We start from the raw sequence: 16,599 nt of genomic DNA on the forward strand, positions 1-16,599 counted from the left end.
CGTTTGTCTTTAGATGGATAAAATTGGCACAGAAGACCTCTGATGTCTCTGTTGGACTTCTCCTACTCTTTGTTTTTCCCCATCTTTGTTTTAAAATGCCCAAAGTCCTGCTCCCTTTGCTTATATAAAATAAGTCTTCACCAGCTTCGTCTCTCTTAATGTCACTTCTCTGTATCTTCCAATAAAGTGAAATGTGCTTCATTTGAACCCACGTCTCTGTCTTCCTTTGACCTCCATCCGTTGTAGCATGGGTTGGAGCGAATAAAATTAAAGCTGAAGATTCTTGTCTTCAAAGGCAAATCTGCCTTCAGGGCTTCCGAGGACACTAAGAAGATTTCAGATGAAACAATCCAAGGTCCTTCTTAGCCCAGCCGTTGGTTTCTCCCAGGGGTCAACCTTTATGGTGATTGCAAACAGATGCTCAGAGACTTGTCCCTCTTCTGCCACCACAGTTCCCCATAGCACAGGGGCAGGCAACCCAAAACACTCAAAAAGTCACTTGGACCTGTTTCCTACTGAAAACAAAACACTGGGAGCCGCAAAACTCTTTTGATATCTAAAATGAAGATAACACTGCATAAATCCTTTTTTACCTTTATTATAGGTGTGTCTGTATATTATATATATATAATACCCCTTGACATTTTTAACTGCTATACTGCAGTTTTACTTTTTACAATCTCTTTTGCCTTGCAGCCCCCCAACGAGGGGCATTAAGGAAGCTCAAGTCGCAACTGCGAAACATTACAAATCCAGTCTCCCAACCAGTCTCCCAATTCCCAAATCTAGTCTCCCAATTTAATTCTTTAACTCTTTGTCAGAAAAAGAAATTTAGATGTGTGTGTGTGTGTGTGTGTGTGTGTGTGTGTGTATGGGTATGTGTGTGTTTGTGTGTGTGTGTTTGTGTGTGTGTATATATATATATATATAGTAAAAAAGGGTATATGCAGTGTTATCTTCATTTTAGGTGTCAAAAGGGTCTCTCTCTTTCCTCTCTCTCTTTCTCTTTCTTTCTCTCCCCCCCCTCTCTCCCCCTCTTTCCGATCTTCTGCTCACCTGGCCAGCTGGCTTCAAGACAGACAGACAGATATAGATATATATCATAAAGGTAAAAAAGGGTATATGCAGTGTTATCTTCATTTTAGATGTCAAAAGGGTCTCTCTGTGTGTCTGTCTCCCTCTCTCTCTTTCTGCCCTTGGTCTGCCAGTCCTCTTCCCCCACTCTCTTTCTCTCTCTCTTTCCTCTCCCTCTCTTTTTTCTCTCTTTTTCTCTTTCTCTCCCTCTTTCCTCTCTCTCTCCCTCTCTTTCTCTCTCTCTTTCCTCTCCCTCTCTTTTTTCTCTCTTTTTCTCTTTCTCTCCCTCTTTCCTCTCTCTCCCCCTCTCTTTCTCTCTCTCTTTCCTCTCCCTCTCTTTTTTCTTTTTCTCTTTCTCTCCCTTCCTCTCTCTCCCCCCTCTTTCTTCCTCTCTTTCTCTCTCTCTCTTTCCTCTCCCTCTTTTTTCTCTCTTTTTCTCTTTCTCTCCCTCTTTCCTCTCTCTCCCCCCTCTCTTTCTCTCCCTTTCTCTTTCTTTCTCTTTCCTCTCTCTCTCCCTTTCTCTTTCTTTCTCTCCCTCTCTCTCTGATCTTCTGCTCACCTGGCCAGCTGGCTTCAATCTGTTCTACAACAAACTCAGGGCTAGGCAACCTGGGCTCTTTTATGACTCTCGGACTTCAACTCCCAGAATTCTTGAGCCAGCCGAGCTGGGCTAGCGAGCTCTCGCCTGCCCTTCCTGCTTCCTGTTTCCTGTTTCCTGCAGAAGCCCCACCCAGTCAGCTTTTCGGCTCCTGAGGGAACACCGTGAGTCCGCTCTCTCTTTGTTTTTACACAAACACACACACACAAACACACAAACACAGAGGGAGAGAGAGAAAGGAAGGCCAGTGCCTCTCTCTGTCTCTCTCTGCAAATGGCGGCCGGGAGCCTCAGGGGAAGGAAGGCTCAGAGGGCCACAGGCGGCTCCGGAGCCGCAGGTTGCCGACCTGGGGCCTATGCTCTGCTCAAGGTGGGTCATTTAGGTGAGCCTTTCCCAGGAGGAAATTTTTCAGCGAAGGGAAGAAATTGGATGTGTCAAAAGATTTCAGTTTGGGGCCAAAGAGGTTCAAGGGATCTTTTCATACATTGCATATAGAATTCTTCATATTTATTTTATTTTATTAATTATATTTTATTATTATATGATATTATACTACACTACACTACACTACACTACACTACACTAATTACATTACATTATATATTCAGTGAGTCAGTCAGTCGCTCATTGGAACCGATTGGGGAATTCCAGAAGATTCCATGAACTCCAGAATGTTCCCTTCTTCTTCCAGACCCTGTTTATCCAGCTGTTCTAACCCAACTTCGCACACCACAAAAATGTAGCAGGTACATCATTCAGTGAGGGCTGCAGCCAACTCAGGATGCAGATCCTTAACACAGCCTATATATATATATATATATGTATGTATGTGTGTCTGTGTGTGTGTGTGTAATAATATATGTGTTCGGATTATTTTATGGTATGGATTTACCCAGGAATGGGGAGGGAATAAAATAGGTAGGGGTATAACATAGGGTAAAGAACAAGGATTAAACAGCCTTTCTACAAAGAGGCTCTATCTACTGATCACCCCTGTTTGAGAAGAGGGATCTCGGAAACATGGGCCCCTTGCAAATGCCAGAGCATGTCTCCAGGAAACCCAGAACTGAGAGTTTAAGTGTCATCCTAAACTCTATGTTTCCAGCTTTGATTGGTAATCCTGGAGAACAGCGAGCAATAGGACCTCATTCCTGGTGAAACCTTTTTATTCTGTGGTCGTCATTATTGTCCTCAGTAACAATGAATTCCAAAAGCTCTTTCTATCTTGGGGACTTTGATTTGTCTGTTCTGTATAATCAAGTCAGGCCAGAATGGGATCTATAGGCCAACTTCTCTTAAGCTCTCAGAGGTGAGAAGAGAGATGTTGTTCTATGGGACTTCAAACCCTCTTTAGGGAATCAAACTCATTGACCTTCATGCTTTGGATAACTATATTTGATCAGTTAAACTTGAGTGGCCATCTAGATCTGGCAACTTCTACTTGTTCCTCTGGGGTCCATGGGAGATAGCCCATGAATATCTTGATTGTACCTCCCCTTTATGGGCCTGAACCTGGTCCTATGGTGGACCTATGGTGAGTCCCATATGTTTGCTGACTTCAGACTGAAAATCTCATGTTCCTTTGTCCTCACAAGACCTCAAGTCAATCAATCAATCAATCAATCAGAATAGAGCTGGAAGGGACCTTGGAGGTCTTCTAGATCAACCCCCTGCTCAAGCAGGAGACCCTATACCAACAAAGACCCCATGTCTTCTTTGTCACTTTACCCAGAGCCTTCTCCAAACTGAATATCCTTCTCAAAATGTGGAGCCTAGAATTGTACAACATTCTCCAGATGGGGTGTCAGCAAGGCAGAAAGGGGCAGAAGAGAGATGTCTGTGATAGACCTTCTACCAGATTTGACCACGATATTTGTGTGGATGAATGCAAAGGACAAACCCAACCCATGATCTACCTCACTCACCTTATTTATCAGCAGGGGAACCTTAGCCGCCCTTCTCTTCCCACCCCTTCCCACCAAGGCTACATGGAGAAAACCTCCATGGCCACCAAGAGAAATCTTTGCCCATCTTCAAATTACAACCAAGGAGAGCCATTAGTTTGCAATGCAGAATCACTTTTATTAAAGTGCAAAGAAAGAACATCGAGAGTGCCCATCAGATGTGCCAAAGGGTCCAAAGCTATCAACATTTCTTGTTTGAGAAATAATTTTACAGGGCTGGCGAGAAAAAAGGGCCTAGAAAGTTTGCAGAGCTTCTTTCCTTCATAACTTTTCAAAACCCTTCCTGGATCAATTTAGCAGGGGGCTAACTTCACTGGAAGGCATAATACTATCTGCTGAAGGTGGCTAAGAGACACAGGAAAGAGACTTGTGAAAGCTAGATGCAGGCCAATGTAGGACCCAGACATGCCTTAACTAATCTTCTCAAATCCATTTTTGGTCATGGAGAGTCCGGGTTAACTTAACACGGGAGGTTGCAGGGGAGAGAGCAGATGCTTCCACGGCGACCGAAACTTCCCAGGCGGCCTCCGAAGTAGCCGGCACCAATTTGTCCAAGACCTCCAGGGGCACAGGGTGTGTTGCCTCCAACGGCAACGGGCTCACAGCTGGCGGACAGGATGGGACCAGGGAGGGTGACCACAACTGCAGGGGGCTGGATGACTACCTCAGATGGTGGGACCTGGTTGATGGGTTTTGGAATCACTCCAGCCAGGGTGCCCAGGTTTCGTGAGGTTTCAGCCAAGGCACCAGCTCCGTAGCCATAGCCCAAACCATGGCCATAACCCAAACCATAACCATAACCAAGACCTGCATAGCCGAGACCATAGCCAAGACCCCTGGAACCGGCTGATCCGAAGCCAACAACTGGGGCGGATGCGCAAGATGGCACAGCACAAGAAGGTCCACAGTAAGGCATGGCTGGATGGATGGAAGAGCTGTTGGAAGAAGAACAACCATGGGTTTTATGATTCACACACACAGCATGAATTGCATCAAAAAAGAAACGGAAGACTCTTCCTGTTATCATGGACAGGTGGTCCTCAACATGCAGAATAACAGAGTTGGAAGGGACCTTGGAGGTCTTCTAGTCCAACCCCTTCCTTAGGCAGGAAACCCTGGACTATTTCAGAGAAGTGGTTGTCAATCTCTTCTTAAAACCTTCCACAACCTCTGGAGGCAAGTCATTCCACTGATCACACTTAGGACTGTCCTAAATCCATGCTCATTGTCAAATTTTGATCCCATTGCCAAGTGATGCAGTCGTTATGTAAGAAACACTTGATTTTACAACCTGTTTTGCCCTGGCCGTTAAAAGAATCCAGGTTTCCCTTTTGACTTTGCTTTGTGGAAATCACCTGGAAAAGTCCAAACTGGGACATTGCGACCATAGGATCAAGAAGTCTTTGTTTAGTCTTTTCTCAAAAGTCTCCAGAGATGGAGAAGCTACAACAATTACAATTACATGGGTATTTCATAGTTCTACAAATATGGAAGTTTTTTCTACTGTTTGAATGAAATATAGGTAGCTGTAACTCATTCTGAGACAAACATGTTTTCTGAATGCTGCTTCAAGATTAGGATGAAACATTTCTCTAGGCTCTTCTTAAGAGGTGACTGAATTGTTTGAAATCTTCCTTCCTTCCTTCCTTCCTTCCTTCCTTCCTTCCTTCCTTCCTTCCTTCCTTCCTTCCTTCCTTCCTTCCTTCCTTCCTTCCTCCCTCCCTCCCTCCCTCCCTCCCTCCCTCCCTCCCTGCCTTCCTCAATCAGATTCTGAATGGAATATATTGTAAATCTTCCATGCCACCCCATTTCATGAAACAAAGAGCAAAAACAGCTATGAAAGACGTCTGAAATGCAGGGGACTCACCAGAGAGACTCTTAGAGAAGCAGTCAGGAGGAGCAGATGAAGCTGATGGAAGCTCTCGGCCTGAGAAGCTCTTTTATACTGTTTTTCTGTCTCCACCCTCGTTTAGAGACGCCCCTTTTTGCCTGTGGCGTTGATTAATATGTGGGCACAGCCTCATCTCCTTACCCCAAATTACTTTAATAAGTAGAGATAAATAGCTAAAGACTTAGCATTTTGTCACCCACATAAGTTGTGGTTGTCCCTTTGATCTTTTCTTTTTTTCTTTTCTTTTCTTTGTTTCCATAGACATTTTCATGGTTCTTTGAAAACTTACTAGCCTACGTCAAAACATTTGGAATAAACCAAATATTCGGAAGGGGGACTATCATGGAGAAACTTCAACTCTGAGCTTCTGGAGGCGACAAGACCATCATGAGAAGATTGAACACTGAGGTTCTGGAGGTGACATTCCATTGGTGATGGAACCTCCAGGATGCTTCCCCCTCTAGATATCACTGCTGAGTGGATTTAACTTGGAGCAGGTGGCCTTAGGTTCAAATGTAAAGTTGGGTTACTGGTATTTTCAACAAGGCCTTGAGAACATTATGTTTCCACCTTCCCATGTTTTGGGTTGATTCAGGGATATTTGCAGAGTCATAAGCTCTCCACCTTGAAGTCAAAGGTAGCTTTGGGTTTCTGTGCTGATTCAAGGAAATGCTCCCATTTTCATGGAGCTGCTCCTGAGGACATCAACAACTCAGCTTTGATCTTACCTTGGCACCTCTACAAGATCAGATAAGTTCAGATAAACAGAAGCATTTGACGTGAAGTTGGCAAACCTGAAAGGACACAGATAATTCAGTAGCTTATTTGTGGTGACTTGATGATTGTACCTCAAAGTGCCAATGCGACAATTTTTGCTGAATGAAGAACCTTTTTTTTTTCATTTTGAATGCCAGCCAAGCAAATGGTTGGATGCCAGTTGAAATGTCTTGAGTCCCAACTTCCTGGAGACGCCAACAGAATCGTATAAAAGTTCCCTCTGCTTTCTGCTGCGCCACCAGCTTCTGCTTGACTCTCCTGTCTTCACTACTTCTCTTCGAAGAAGGTAAGACTCAGATAAATTCGTTCCTGGTTAGATCTTCAAGCCAGTAAGATTCTTAAGATATTGAACTTATCGTAAGCTAGAATGCTTCTGAATGCTTCTGCTTTCAGGACCGGCTTCACCCTTTCTATTTGAAGGACTAGAAGGGCTTCATTTTGAGTTTTTCCACTCTCCTTCTCTATTTTTAGCTTACCATCCAAAGAGAATGGACTTTATGGATAGGATACTGGAAAGCAATCAGGTCTTTTTGAGATAGCTTGGATAGTCATGCTTGCAAATCTAGGTTGTAATGACAAATGTTTGAGGGTCACCGATTAACCTAACTCTTAACTAGAATGACAGATTGGGACACAACCTTGACTTCTTACTCAGAGGACATGAAACCAGTTGAGTAATTGAGATCTAATCTTAGTTTTGGAGAAGATGACAAAAATATGGGAGGAGCTTTCTCCTGATCTCCTTGAGGTTTGGCCATCAGCTGGCCAAAGAAAGAAGCACTCTCTTCGGCCTTAAAACCATATGGTACAGGCTAATATTGACAAGGTATTTTTATGTTTGATGGAGTCAGGAGATATAGAAATGTGGGTTTCTCCCCTACCTCAGGTCCAAGGTGAAAACAATGGGGCATATTGAACCTTGAAGGCTTCAACCATGCCTTTTTCTTGGCAGAGGCAAAGAAGCAGAGTGCCTCTGGTTTCTTCTAGAACTTTTTTTTTACTTCTTACTGAAGTCAGAGGATTTAGTCAAGGGCCATCATGTTGAGTCCAAAGTGGGCTTCAAAAATTATGGAGGTGTTCAAAGAAAGTCACCACTGCCACCTACCATCTGTCTTTAAAGCCAGACTTTTTCTTCAAATTTTTCTTCTCCCCTCTAAGAAAAGGAAGAATTGAACTTCCAGCTCTGCCTTCCACAGTCCATGGCCCATGTTGGTGAGTTTCTTGGCCATCTTAGGTTGAAGAAGCCTAACTTCAGAAGGTTAGTTAGAATCTCATCCCAATTCTAGCAAACCCAGTCATACTAAAGTTATTCTTTTGGTTGATGGAAGAAGCAAGGGATACGGTGATAGAAGTTAACTGAACACAATTCTCACAATGTCTCTCTATTTCCTACATTAGACTCACCTCACAACTCAACACCATGGCCTACTGTGGACCCGCTTGTGCTGTGCCATCTTGCGCATCCGCCCCAGTTGTTGGCTTCGGATCAGCCGGTTCCAGGGGTCTTGGCTGTGGTCTCGGCTATGGAGGTCTTGGTTACGGTTTGGGTTATGGCCGTGGTTTGGGCTATGGCTACAGAGCTGGTGCCTTGGCCGAAACCTCAGGAAGCCTGGGCACCCTGGCCGGAGTGATCCCACAACCCATCAACCAGATCCCACCATCTGAGGTGACCATCCAGCCCCCTGGATTTGTGATCACCATTCCCGGTTCCATCCTGTCTGCCAGCTGTGAGCCCGTCGCCGTTGGAGGCAACACCCCATGTGCCCCTGGAGGTCTTGGACAAATTGGTGCCGGCTATTTTGGAGGCCGCCTGGGACGTCTCGGCTGGAGAGGCAGCATCTGCGCCCTTCCCTGCAACCTCCCCTGTTAAGTAAACCCGGACTCTCCATGACCCAAACAAATGTCGGGCCTTGTTCTGGCCTGTCTGTCATTTTCCCAATTCTCTGCCTGCTCTAGGTTGATCCCATTGCTTTCATTTTTTCCCCAGCATTCCCACAACCATTTACGGCAAAGAGCACTACATCTTCTTGTGAAATCATCCCCCAGATAAATTGATCGCTCACAGGTTTTAAGTGAAGGTATGAAGAAAAGAAGCTCTGCAAACTTCTTGCCTACAGAGGTCTTGCTTTAGGGTATGGCTATGGATCTGGTGCCTTGGCTGGTGTCACCTCTTCTACTATCAACCAGATCCCATCAATCAAGATCGTCATCCAGTCACCTGCTTCCATGGTGACCATCCTTGGTTCTTTCCTCTTCATCAGCGTGAGCCCATTTGTGTTGGAGGCAACACAACAAGTGTGATCTCTGATTCTTTCTGGCAGTGGCCTTTATGGGCTTATGGCTTGAGGAGGACAAGAAGGAGGTATATTGTGGGGATGCCTGCTTGTCATTGTGTCACTCTGAAAAAAAGATTAGTCTAAGTCTAGGAAGGATCTGACATGGACTGAGAAGATGAACATCCATCTGTGGGTGTATGGGCTTAGAATCTTAACAAAGTTGAGCGTCTAGAACTTTTTTTGAAGCTCTTCTTCTTCCACTGAGCTGGCATTACTTCTTGTCTAAACCTTTTAGGGCCAAGAGAAAAGGAGATCTGTATTATGTGGTTTCTTTTTGTCTTTTATTTGCTTTGTACATTGTTGTTGCTTTGATAATTGTCCATTCCTGCTTTTGTTCCTACTTCTTCAATAAAACTCATTCTGCATTCTCATCTCCGAGTCTCTGGTTTTATACCTCTGGGTGGTTTTCAATTTGATTTATTTACTGGTTGGTTACAATTGACTTTATGTCACTTCCCTCACTGGATATTAAACAGCTCTCAAGCAACAATGTGCTTGTCTATAGTAATTCCCCCCAAATCTGTGTTAACCAAGAATGAACTACAATCTAACTAACTAACTAACTAACATTTGAATTATGCAACCACAGAAATTCATCTTCTACAAAAGTCCCTGGACTGACTCCAGTCTTTAAAAGGACGATGCAACATCCCTACTTTAGAAGCATCTTAGCTATTAAAAGCAGTTTTGGATTTCAGATGTGGCAGGAAGGTGCAGTACAAAAAGAGTTCTTGAAGTCCATGCTCTTTTTATCACGTCTTCTGAAGAATGAAGATTCTCAGAAATTATTCTGTAGAGGTTTGTTTACATAGTCTGCCTAATTAGGTTAGTTTGAGTTTCAACATATTATATCACATGAAGATCACGTGAAGTATTAATACCACTTTACAAGGCCTTGATAAGGCCACACTTGGAATAGTGCATCCAGTTTTGGTCACCACGATGTAAAAAAGATGTTGAGACTTTAGAAAGAGTACAGATAAGAGCAACAAAGATGATTAGGAGACTGGAGGCTAAAGCATATAAGGAACAGCTGCTGGAATTGGGTATGTCTATTTTAATGAAGAGAAGGGCAAGGGGGGGGACATGATAGCAGTGTTCCAATATCTCAGGGGCTGCCATAAAGAAGAGGGAATCAAGCTATTCTCCAAAGCACCCAAAAGCAGGACAAGAAGCAACGGATGGAAACTAACCAAAGAGAGAAGCAACCTGGAATTAAGGAGAAACTTCCTGACAGTTAGAACAATTAACCAGTGGAACTCCTTGCCTCCAGAAGCAGTGAATGCTCCAACACTAGATGTTTTTAAGAAGAGACTGGACAGCCATTTGTCTGAAATGGTATAGGGTTTCCTGCCTGCGCAAGTGGTTGGACTAGATGACCTCCAAGGTCCCTTCCAACTTTATTATTGCTGTTGAAGAAGTTTGTTCATGTATCAAAGTTTGTCCCAGATGGACCTTACGAAGTGATGGGGGAGGAAAAAAAAATCAGGGATTATATTTCCCCCAGGTAAGGTTTTTGAAAATTTCCCTTGCCATCCCCTACTTGACTTTGCTCTGAACCATGAACGAACGAACGAACGAACGAATGAATACGTTGCTCTGAGCCATCAGTGAATGGATGAATGAATGAATATCAGATTCTGAGCTACTGCATGAACTCCTCACTTGGACTGCTGTATGCTACATTTTCTCCTGAGAATGAGTGGAGATCAAAAATCCAAAGCAAACTCAAGAAACATGGAATAATGCGGCTGCAGATTTATTGAAAAGGGCAATGAAACAATACCGTGGATTAAAAAGCCATGAATTTCAGAGAGAGAAGGAGCCGCGTCCTGAGCAGTTCAAAGGGCAGGAAGAACACAGGGAGAGAAAAGCAGAAAGCCCAGACCTTCTACAGAAGGCCTTCCAGTCCAAATCTTCTCAATCCAAGACCAGCAGAAGCAGTCTCATCGTCCCTGTAACCGTGAAGATCCTTTTCTTGCGCTCTACCTCTCCATCAGTAACCACAAGGGATCCAAATAGGGTTTCCACGATCACCCGGGGGATTCCTTCCTCCGAACAACCCTCTGCTGGGGGCCAAGGGTCTTCTCAGGATTCCAGATCCAGGAGCAGCACACGGTGTGTTTCCTCCAATGGTAACAGGGTCACAGCTGGTGGAGAGGATGGGACCAGGGATGGTCACAACGAAAGGAGGCTCGATCACGATCTCTGCAGGTGGGATCTGGTTGATGGGTTATGGGTTGATTCCAGCCAGGGTTCCCAGTTCTCCAGAACTCACGCCTCCTCCGAGATGACCACCTGCAAGGCCACCCATGCTTCCTCCTTGAAGGCCATCTCCAAGACCTCTACCACCAAGGCCAAGGCCAGCCAAGTCACCAGTAGAGGCACCTCCAAAGGAACCTCCAGAAGCACCAGCAGACCCAATTCCAAACTGTGGGACGGAGGCACAAGATGGGATGACGCAGGATGGAGGACAGAAAGCCATTGCTGCAATCTGCAAAGAAGGTCAAGAAGAAGCCAAGTCAAAACAAAGGAAAAAGAGGAGAAGGAGGAGAAGACAATGAATGCACATATCTCCATCCTTTATCTTATTTCTCTCCCACCAGTTTCCCGAGATAAGTTCTCCTAATTTTTCCAGCTGTTCCGCCTAAGACAAGCTCACTTTGTCCACAGATTTTAGGAGATAACCAAGTGTGAAAAACTTCATCTACCAATTTTGGAAGACCAAGCTGGTCATGACGGCACGAGCAGAGAGCCTCTTTCACCCAAAGTGTTGATGTTGAGAAGAATCAGAAGTCTTCCCTAGAACATCAACCCTTGCATCAGCTAACCATGGACATTTCTCCAAGAATCTGCCTTACCTCTTCTTCTGGGATCTTCTTGTGGAGACAGGAGACTCAAGTGAAGCTGTTGAGATGGCTGAAGAAGCCAAGGGTTTTTATACCAGTGTGCTGGGATCCTCCAATGTCTAGGACACCACCTCCTTCGTCTGATGATCTGAGTTTGCAACACTCATGTTTTACCCTTTTTCCTGAGTCAGAATAGTTTCGTTAAGAACTCAGCAGAAATTAAGGTGGCATCAGAGGAGGCAATATTGCTAAAAATCCACCAACCGCTTCCTCTCGGCTTGCAAATACCTCGGGGTGTCAAGGAATCATCTAAACCCTTCCTAATCCCATATGACAGCTCAGAAATTCTTGCTCGTAGGCAGCGTGGCTGTCAATGGGATCTGAGGTTCCACAAGATTAACAGGGCAACTCCCTTGGATTGATCAGACCCATTACACATCCCTCCCTTTTATCTGATTGAACTCCAAACATTATTTCAAAGGTGGCCGGTGATGCATTGCAGGTCGGTCCGATGTAAGTCTAAATTTTGCGCCTACACGCTGTCCTCCTTTAGCACCGACACTGGGACAGGCAACTCGGTCATTAAGTGAAGCCATTTGGTTCCTTAGAGAGAGCAGTAAAATGAAGACACAGAATTGGGGATAATTATGACACTTGAATTATACACAGGCTTCCTTATGAAGCAATTTTTCAGCATGTTAAATCCTTAATGGGGCACTTCTTTGAAGTGACCTCCTATGGCAATCATGTTCTTATGTTAATACCTAGATGTTTGCTAATTGTGTCAGATGATGTGTCTTGAATTGAGGAATTGTTTTTGAAGTAGTTGGATTCTTTCTAAGATTTCCTCAAGAATTGCAGCTTTGGTTATCCATCCTTCCTTCCTTCCTTCCTTCCTTCCTTCCTTCCTTCCTTCCTTCCTTCCTTCCTTCCTTCCTTCCTTCCTTCCTTCCTTCTCTTTTTTCTTCCCTTTTTCCTTTCTTTCTTCTTTACTTCTTTTTTCTCCTTCCTTCCTTGCTTGCTTACTTCTTTTTTCTCCTTCCTTCCTTCATTAATTCATTCGTTCCTTCCTTCCCCTCAAATTGAGAGCAGCTGTGCCTGACTACTATGCCAATCAACAAAAAGGGAAAAATAAATAAAGCAAATGGATTGATATGTTTTTTTCATGATGGCAGCTTAATTCTCTTGCATTTTCTGCTGAGCAATGCTAGGTAGCCCACATGAAAAGAAAGTTGTGGGTCACACAACTTTTAAGCCAGAAAAGAGGCAGAGTCTGACCAATTAAAACCAGTCAAGACGCCCAGACAGGAGTATAAAAAGCCCATCTCCTCTTTCCAAAATCCAACAGCTTCACTTGACTCTCCTGTCTTCACAACATCTCCTCAAAGAGCAAGTAAGTCCGTTTTTCTTCTCCAGGTTTGTGTTGGAAACCGGTGGGAGAGAAATAGGATAAACGATGGAGATATGTGCATTCATTGTCTTCTCCTCCTTCTCCTTTGGTTTGACTTGGCTTCTTCTTGACCTTCTTTGCAGATTGCAGCAATGGCTTTCTGTCCTCCATCCTGCATCGTCCCTTCTTGTGCCTCCGTCCCACAGTTTGGAATTGGGTCTGCTGGTGCTTCTGGAAGTTCCTTTGGAGGTCCCTCTGCTGGTGGCTTGGCTGGCCTTGGCCTTGGTGGTAGAGGTCTTGGAGGTGGCCTTCAAGGTGGAAGCATGGGTGGCCTTGCAGATGGTCACCTCAGAGGAGGCGTGAGTTCTGGAGAACTGGGAACCCTGGATGGAATCAACCCACAACCCATCAACCAGATCCCACCTGCAGAGATCGTGATCGAGCCTCCTCCTTTCGTTGTGACCATCCCTGGTCCCATCCTCTCCGCCAGCTGTGACCCTGTTACCATTGGAGGAAACACACCGTGTGCTGCTCCTGGATCTGGGATCCTGAGAAGACCCTTGGGGCCCAGCAGAGGGTTGCTCGGAGGAAGGAATCGCCTGGGTGGTCGTGGAAACCCTATTTGGATCCCTTGTGGTTACTGATGGAGAGGTAGAGCGCAAGAAAAGGATCTTCACGGTTACAGGGACGATGAGACTGCTTCTGCTGGTCTTGGATTGAGAAGATTTGGACTGGAAGGCCTTCTGTAGAAGGTCTGGGCTTTCTGCTTTTCTCTCCCTGTGTTCTTCCTGCCCTTTGAACTGCTCAGGACGCGGCTCCTTCTCTCTCTGAAATTCATGGCTTTTTAATCCACGGTATTGTTTCATTGCCCTTTTCAATAAACCTGCAGCTGCATTATTCCATTTTTCTTGAGTTTTCTTTGGATTTTTGATCTCCTCTTCCTTGTGGTCAGACAGCCAACGTGTCCAGTATCTAAAACTGCTGCATCTGTGGTTCCGAATTAGAAGCAGAAATGGGGAACGATGTAAACCCCAAGTCTAATAAATACTGAGCTATTGTTCTAGAACAGGGGTAGGCAACCTTGGCTTTTTTATGACTCGTGGACTTCAACTCCCAGAATTCCTGGGTCAGCATAGCTGACTCAGGAATTCTGGGAGTTGAGGTCCACGAGTCATAAAAAAGCCAAGGTTGCCTACCCCTGTTGTAGAAGGTCCTTTCATAATGGCTGGGAGTTCTAGTCAACACCCTGTGGGGAAGAACACCTTGTGAGTGGTTTTGATTCCAAAAATGTGCAGAAGGAAGCCAAAGCGATTTCTAACCAAACAACTGGGCTCACACTGCATCTTACACACTAAATGGGTTTTTGCCACACCTCACTAAGGTCTTCTCACATCTCAGTAGGAGGATGGGTGGCATGTAAATTTAATAAATAGCACACCATAGCATAAAATATAACACAACATAAAACATAGCATGTAACGTAAAATATAAGATAAAGTCCAGCTATTCTCCAAAGCACCCGGGGACAGGACAAGAAGCAACGGATGGAAACTAATCAAGGAGAGAAGCAACCTGGAACTAAGGAGGAATTTCCTGATAATGAGAACAATTAATCAGAGGAACTCCTTGCCTCCAGAAGTTGTGAATGCTCCAACACTGGAAGTTTTTAAGAAGAGATTGGACAGCCATTTGTCCGAAATGGTGTAGGGTTTCCTGCCTGAGCAGGGGGTTGGACTAGAAGACCTCCAAGGTCCCTTCCAACTCTGTTATTCTATTCTGTTGTGTTCTATTCTATTCTGTATCTGTTCTATTATACTATACTATACTATACTATACTATACTATACTATACTATACTATACTATACTATAACACATAACATAATATTAACAACATAAGCATCTATGGGCTAACTGACTGTCTAATCATCTGTATCAAAATCCTTTTTTTAAAAAAAAGAACAGTCATTTTGATAATAACATGTTTAAAAATCCAGCTGGTATCCACTAGGCGCAGGGGTAGGCAACCTCGGCTCTTTTATGACTCATGGACTTCAACTCCCAGAATTCCTGAGCTAGCATAGCTGGCTCAGGAATTCTGGGAGTTGAAGTCCATGAGTCATAAAAGAGCCGAGGTTGCCTACCCCTGCACTAGGGGAAATATAATTCCTTTTGAACTCACTGTATAGCAGGTGTTTTGCACATTTTAATTTGAGACGTGTCATGCCCCAAGGCTTTGTTTTTTTTAACTTGCCACGAAGAATTGGCCCCACCTTTTGTTTCAACATGACTTTAGGCTGCGTTTCCATAAGACAGAACATGGACTCATTCAAAGGCACCCCTTCCAGCCTCTTCTAAGGATGGGAAATACTGTGGGGCATCAACATGGGTTGAGTTTTATCTACTATTGCAAAGCATGGGGCTCAGGAGTACCCAGAATGCACCCCAAACTACGACCCATGCATAAAGGGAGAGCTTGAAAGGGTCTTGGATTTGAGAGTCTGACTGCCACTGATTGCTTTAGGAGAAGACAAGCAGAAGGTTGATGGTTAATGCATCGCCAGGCTTAGGTCCATCTCCAGAACAACTGGGTTTGATCAGTAAGCAGAAATCTCAGAGAGATGCTGCCAATGATGGCTCAGAAAACATCATGGTGGTCTCATCCACGCAGGCAGATCCAGAGACTTCAAGTGGATCCAATGCTAGTTTGTGCATTGACTGAAGCTCCATGGTGTAGGTTTGGTCTGGATTTGTACAGTGTGAGAGAATTGGCTGCTGTTGTTTATCAGTTATGGTTTAAGGCTTAGAAGGAAGTGAGAACTTGGTCCTCACGGCTGGCCCTAACCCTAAATTATGATTCCAAGCAAGAAATGGCCCTAACCCTGTTAGATCCAACTTTTCCCAGGTTAATCCTGTTTGTAGACATCTGAGAACAGGGTGGCATCAGCCTTAAGTTGGAGAACCCCAAGTTCTTACTTCGGGGGAAAAGCAATTTTCCTATCTGCAAATAGATGAATAAAACAAACAGGGTTTTGTGGACTTCTTGTTTCAGGAATGTGTTCGTAGCCTGAGGGGATGTGTGCATTTCTTTGGCCTGGAGTAATCACGATCAAAGGGGCCTTTCTCACAGCAATTCGTTCAACTGTTAACCTTCTCCTTCTTCAAAAGATGGCAATGAGCAAAGGAGAGCGAGGAGCCGACTTGACAGGGAATAAATAATATCTCAGGACACTCATGTCTGATTATTCCCTAAGCAGCATCTTTTCCCTGTTTCCTAAGGTCATTTCCACAGACCACTTGAACTTCATTTAGAACACAGGTTGAAGGAACAGACCCAAATTTAATCTTTGTTCAAATTTTGTAAGGTGGGAACTTGGGCATAGGACTCTCCTTCTGGGTGGGCCATAATGGATGATGTTCAACTCTTTGGTTCCCACAAGATATCTGAGCTGATGACCGGATGATGGCCTTATGCTCTTGCAGACATGCAGGGGGTTGGACTAGAAGACCTCCAAGGTCATTTAGAGCTCTCTGTGAACTCAACTGGTGGGCTTCCATTAAATAAGCCACAATTAAGCAAACCACCATTTGCAAGGAGGGAGAAATGATCTCAGTTGAGGAACAAAACCAGAAGAAGCTTAAAGTGCAGTATCAACTTTAATTAGGATGTTGGAAGAATTTAACAGACAATTCTCTAAGACGTTGATGGTCAACAACCCAGA

The 16,599-nt window shown here is 44.4% G+C and overlaps 1 protein-coding gene across 1 annotated transcript; it reads left to right on the top strand.

Annotated features, from left to right (window-relative positions):
• Nucleotides 1-2,286: 2,286 nt before the first annotated feature.
• Nucleotides 2,287-8,970, top strand: LOC120317056 (chorion class B protein L11-like). Its single transcript, XM_039363314.1, has 3 exons — nucleotides 2,287-2,418; nucleotides 5,789-6,590; nucleotides 7,703-8,970. The coding sequence occupies exon 3, from the start codon at nucleotides 7,725-7,727 to the stop codon at nucleotides 8,172-8,174; it is 450 nt and encodes a 149-aa protein (XP_039219248.1). The 5' UTR covers nucleotides 2,287-2,418; nucleotides 5,789-6,590; nucleotides 7,703-7,724; the 3' UTR covers nucleotides 8,175-8,970.
• The last annotated feature ends 7,629 nt before the right edge of the window (nucleotides 8,971-16,599 follow it).

Source organism: Crotalus tigris, unplaced genomic scaffold (genome assembly GCF_016545835.1).
Source record: "Crotalus tigris isolate CLP2741 ecotype Arizona unplaced genomic scaffold, ASM1654583v1 scf7180000019553.37968852642:3898890, whole genome shotgun sequence".
Taxonomy (NCBI): Eukaryota; Metazoa; Chordata; class Lepidosauria; order Squamata; family Viperidae; genus Crotalus; species Crotalus tigris.